General features: G+C 41.1%; 1 protein-coding gene across 2 annotated transcripts in view; it reads right to left on the reverse strand.

Annotated features, from left to right (window-relative positions):
• HS3ST5 (heparan sulfate-glucosamine 3-sulfotransferase 5) overlaps nt 1-6,022 on the reverse strand; it is a 255,489-nt gene that overhangs the window by 2,906 nt on the left and 246,561 nt on the right. For both annotated transcript variants that reach the window (XM_029945533.1, XM_029945532.1), the window contains exon 4: nt 3,611-3,749. In XM_029945533.1, the coding sequence (XP_029801393.1) occupies nt 3,611-3,717 (107 nt within the window). In that variant the 5' untranslated portion in view covers nt 3,718-3,749. The remainder of the gene's footprint in view (nt 1-3,610; nt 3,750-6,022) is intronic.

The raw sequence follows: 6,022 nt of genomic DNA on the forward strand, positions 1-6,022 counted from the left end.
TTTGACAATAAAATATTATGGAAAAAAAAATAAAATAAAATAAAATAAAATAAAATAAAATAAATATTAAAAAAAAAAAAAAAAAGAAGAAGCTCATTGCAACTAACTTGTCCTTTCTCTGCTTCCCTAGTCAGAGTAAGACTTTAAACGCATAATAAATAAAACTACTGGTTCCCAGCTCGCTGCAATCCATAATGAACATATGTTTGGGAAACTTTATTTTAAGCAACCTTGTATTAAATGGAGCACACATAATTGATGGGATTATTTTTATTAGTGCTCCTTAAAATTTTTATTCACCAAGCACTTAATTGACTACAGCGTGTTCTTATGTTCACAGTACAGGACAGACAAGCGACGCCAGCCATACTAATAGCCTTTTAACAGCCCACCAGTTAACGTCGTTTAGAAAACGGGAGAGGCGGAAGATTATAAGCTGCTGGGAGGCTGAAGGTTGGCTAGGAGGCCATGTCTTTTGGGTTTCATGCGGTAGTATTTTCTCGCAGCTCTCAGCAGCATTCATGTGGCTCTTAAAAATCCCTGAGATAGAATCTGAATAGAGGTCCCAGGCTCTGCCTCCGGCTGTTTGTATCATCAACCAGGAAAAATCCAATCTTGGCACTTGCTGAGCTTTTCATTCTAGGAGAATTTCTGCCGTTGGCCTTGGGGACAGACAAGTACTATATTTCTTCTGCTTCTCTTTCTATCTAAAGGGGTCAAGATTATGTTTCTCCTTTGCTGAATGTAGGAACAAACCCCATGCCATCAGCAAGTGCTATCCATCACCTACCCACCCCTGGGACCAGAAATCAACAAGCCTTTGGCAGGGCCAGAAGCCTCAGGTCCTTGCTGCCAAGCCCATGTAAATTAGGCATTCAAGCTCATGAAGGAAGGAATGCAATGATTGGAGGCAGAAAGGAGGATTTCCACTTCAATGTTGCCCTAAATCATGAACAACCACCACTACTTTTTTCGGAGAGAAAGCTGTGGTAACAATCATAATGGTGTCAGACTATGGTCACTGTCTGATTTGGCATGGCCAATAAATACGGGTGGCAAGTTGAGCTTCCTTTTGGGTAACAGTCTGGATTCTAGCTGAAATTCATTATAACATCCCTAAGTTTATCTGAGAAGGCATTTTAGCCTTCTTGTGAAAGGGTGTAGAATTAGTCAAAACAGCTGTTACACCAATCCTCCAACTGAAGCTTCTAGTTACCCTAATTATTTGGAGTCTATGTTCCCCTCTCTGTGGGGATGAGGCTGTCTCTTGCTTTTCCCAACGGGCCCTATTATACCATTTTTATCCCCTGTGATGTTTATAATTAAAGGGAAAAGAGAAAAACATCGCCAAGGCATTCTGAAGAACTGAGGAGAAGGGTTTGGCCTGTCTGTTTAAACATCTATCTCTCATAATGCATATGTAAAATCATACTCATAAATTATTTGTGGTGTTTGTTTTTTTATAATTTTATAAACAACTCATGCTCATTGTGGAAAACATGAAAATATGGAATACTATAAAAAATTATGGGGTTTACTACATTTAATATTTTAGAGAAACATGTATTTTGTTTTTCTAAATTTGTTAACGGGATTAATATGCTAGAGTTCTAAATGGAAGACATAAAAGTAGCAACACATACTTAGTCAAAGACATTTTTAATTGTCACATTGATTGGGATATCACAAATTCATCTTTTAGCTCTTCTTGGGTTCTGGTTCAAAATTAAGCCCTAAGTTGCTAAGGCATCCATTGACTGTAAAGGATGGACTTCTCCCCTGTGCATCCAGAATGAGGCTCGTGCCCTGGGGAGAACTGAAGAAGTAGTCAACCAAATCCATTCCTGTAAGGACTTGATTCTCTCACAGAACTCTGACCGAGAGGCTGAAACAGACTCTGGCCTGTTAGAGCTGGAAGAGAATTTCCACAGCTCTAGAAAGGGCCACTGTCCTCTTTTCCTTCCTTCTTTCTACCTTCCACCTTAGGAGCTCATCGCTTGTAGAACAGTTGCTTTTCTGACTTCCTGACTCACAGTAGGAGAAAATATATTATTTCCATTTCCTGAAGAGTAGTTTCTGTGCATGGGTCTCAGACAGGGGGAAAACATGGGATCTTAGGACCAGGAGGAGCAGGAGAAATAACGGAGCTCAGCCTCCCTTCCAAAGAACAGGGTCTTTAGTTACTAATGGATAGGCCTAAGTAAGTGCTAAGTAAGTGTGTGTCAATTTTAGACATAATCTGTTCCAACTCTCAGATGAGAGGTTTTGGGAAAGCCCACCAAACAATTCAATTCCTTATGAAAGCTATCCCATTAGAAACTAGAGACCAAGTTAAAAATGAAGAGAATCATCAACTAAATAACTAATATGTTCATGATCATTAAATCAATTACTCAATAAAAAGAAAATTATTGGAAGCTAACTAAGGGCATTGGGAAGACCTTGACATGAAAATTCCATTAGGGACATAGGACAATGGTGCCCACCTCAAGACTTTTCACTAATAACTAAGTAGTACTTTAGAAAACTACTTGAAGTCAATGATAAGCCTGGATAATACTATTTCCCATAGTTAGCAAACCAATGAGTGGGAAGTTTACTTAGGAATTTTGAATTGAAAATCATCAGAGGGGTTCACTTTACCAAAATTGACACTGGCTGAAGGAAATAAAAACCACTGCAGTATTATTCGTTAAATAACTAATTGATAAGATCTAGAGATTAGAAAAGGAGAACTGTAAGGAAAATAGCTTTAAGTGTGACTGCATTTTCATGGAAAATGGGAACTGAATTCATAGACAGCATACTTCAGTTTTTCCAGTGCAAGCATTAACTTTAAAGGGCAAAGAAGGAAGCTTTGCATTTCAGAAATTAACTTCTCTGTCCTTTCCAATTACAACGATGTGGGACAGTTCAGCGGTACGCAATGTGAAGCCAGCTGATATTGTTGGGACTTCTGTAAGTCAGTATCATTTCTCAACTGTGTGCTTATTTAGAGCCAAATGCTAGCTGTAAATTTCCTCTCCATGGATTTTCCATTGCTTTCTGGGCAATTACTTTGAGGGACGATGAGCCTCCTCATCGGATACTTTCAGCTCCTGGAAGCCAGACTTAATTAACAGGGTTAAAACTGCCCAACCCTGCAGCCATCTTGGAAGGCAATGGCTTCCAAACTTGATGAACTACTTCACCAGCTCATACATAATCTTAACTCTTGTGGTAGCACATTAATTGTTCACTCATAAATTTCAAAATGAAGATAAATAAATATAACATCACCACTTTGCTGTGGCTAGAGGTCAACAACCAGATGCACACAGACCACACTGAGCTCTAGTAAATGACATTTTTACTGCTTTATCCCTTCTCTGAAAACAAATGTCAACGCACACAGAATACAAATGGATCTTGACGAACACCTTGGTTTGAGCAACTTGGATCTCTTTTTTTTAAGGCTTAATAAATCAAAATCAATACTGCAGAAAAGCATGTTTCTTGGGAATTTTGAGAGAGGAAAACAAATGGATGTATTTAAGATTATGTCCTAAGGAAGTTTAAATCAAGAGACACTTGAAGTCACATGGGCATAAGTATGTGTTTAATTACCTACCTATCCAAGCTCCCAACTCTGGCGACTAGATACAGGAGACTCCCAACGGCAAGGCTTCCCAGCACCAGGAGCTTCTGTCTCAGCCACGCCTGCTGTTTGAATAGCATGGCCCTCCATCAACCTTCAGGACTTCTGCAGCCTGAGAGACAAGGGATAGAAGGGTACGCATCAGCAGTCATCCCTAATAGGCTCCATGGATTGTCACAAAGCCTCAGAATGGTAGGAGTACAGGCTGTTCAGGAAGAGAAGCTTCATGAAGCAAAGATCCCATACCAACCCTGAATATGTTCATGATATAACAGGTATTTACCAAAACTTGTCTTCCTTTTCCTGGCCCATGTTATAAGAGTAAATACTAAAGTATGGGCAAGAGGGGCACCAGGGTGGCTCAGTTGGTTAAGTGTCTGACTTCGGCTCAGGTCATGATCCTACAGTTCGTGGGTTCTTAGTCCCGCATTGGGCCCTGTGCTGACAGCTCAGAGCCTGGAGCCTGCTTCAGATTCTGTGTCTCCTTTGCTCTACCCATCCCCTACTCATAGTCTATCTCCCTCTGTCTCCCTCTCTCTCAGAAGTGAATAAACATTTAAAAAAATTTTTTTAAGGGGGAAGATACTAACTAGACAGAACCTGTTAGGCAGCTGTCAAAGTAAATTAAAATGCATATATTATAACATGTTTTCTTTTTGTTTTTACAGTGGAGTGACACACAAAACTTAGTCTTTTTTTACTCTGTTTTTTCTCTTCAGTTACCAAGTTTCAAAACTTTCTCCTTAATTTCTTCTTGCTTTGCCTTTTGAGGCACACGATGCCTCCCTTATTTCTTAACATTTGGAGATAGTCTCCTTGTGCATTTCCTATGGCCTGTATAGTCAGATGATTCTTCCTCACCTAAGTTCTTCTGTCCCTCACCTGTTTTTGGTTATTCACTGATCAGGTCCAACCTCTTCTCGAAAGTGCGGGCCCTTCCTTCCGAGGTCCCGGGTTGGAGAGTCAGCTCCTGTCCTTATTACTCCCCAGCACCAGCCTCTGTGCCCCTCAGGTCAGTCTCTTTACTGCCTCTTACACCTCTTTGCTCTCATCTCTGCTTTTTTCAGCTTCCTCACTGGCTTTCTGACATTTCCTCCATGACTCTTAGATCCTGTGAATACTTTCCTGGGGAGGGTGATCCTGGTGGATGTGGAATTTGCAATCCCAATATCCTGCCAATTAGTGAGTAGGAATGAGTCAGGTCCATAATCACAGGAACAGAGGGTAAGTGCGAGGCTTAGGGCTACACTGGAGAGACATTTGCATGAAGGGGGAGTGAGGCTGTGAAGCTACCTCATGGCTGCACTCTGCTCAGGGTTGGCAGGCAGGAAAGAAAAGGACTGAGGATACGAAGGCTGCGGAGGAATTAGCCCAAGATTTAGGAGAATGTCACAACGAAGCTCTCAAGCCCTCTGCTGCAACGCACATGTCATCTGGTAAATGGTAGGTTATGAAACCTGACTGAGTAGGAGGCCACTAGTTTTTCTACTGCCACTGAGGATCTTTCTTTCTCAAAGGCTCCAATACTCCACCCATAGACCATCCTTTGAGGAGAAGTCCAGGTGTTACCATGGAGGTTTGTCTCTGTGGGATAAGCTGCTCCTGCCAGTCCAGCTTATGTGTAAGAGGCCTTAAACACACCCTCTGGGGGCTTTGCTCTTTGGGCAACTTCATTCTTCAAACATTTGTTTACACTGCCTCCTCTACTTGGAGCAGGCCCATTAAACATCCTACTAGGGTGCTGAGGAGAACTACAATTTTTATTCGAGAGCTCAGCTAATTTCAATGAGTCATCCATGACGGAGTGCAAAGACCACTGGATTGGGAGTCAAAGACCTTGAGTAACGTGTTGGCTTAGTTTTATAATGGAAACTCTCTGAATTTTGGTATCCTCATCCGTACCATGAAGATAATGATGTCTATCTCACAGGGTTGTTATGACATAAGCCTTCAGTAAGAGAGAACTTTATGAATATCTGGGCACTTTACAAAAATGAATAATAAATATCTTCAAAAACCAAAATGGGAGGCATCACAATCCCAGACTTTAGCCTCTACTACAAAGCTGTCATCATCAAGACAGTATGATATTGGCACAAAAACAGACACATAGGCCAATGGAATAGAATAGAGAACCCAGAACTGGGCCCACAAATGTACAGCCGATTAATTTTTGACAAAGCAGGAAAGAGTATCCGATGGAAAAAAGACTGCCTCTTTAGCAGGTGGTGCTGGGAAAACTGGACAGCAACATGCAGAAGAATGGAACTAGACCACTTTCTTACACCATACACAAAAATTAACTCAAAATGGCTGAAGGACTTGAATGTGAGACAGGAAACCATCAAAACCCTGGAGGAGAAAGTAGGAAAAAACCTCCTAGAC

This window comes from Suricata suricatta, chromosome 7 (genome assembly GCF_006229205.1).
Source record: "Suricata suricatta isolate VVHF042 chromosome 7, meerkat_22Aug2017_6uvM2_HiC, whole genome shotgun sequence".
In the NCBI taxonomy this organism is placed as follows: Eukaryota; Metazoa; Chordata; class Mammalia; order Carnivora; family Herpestidae; genus Suricata; species Suricata suricatta.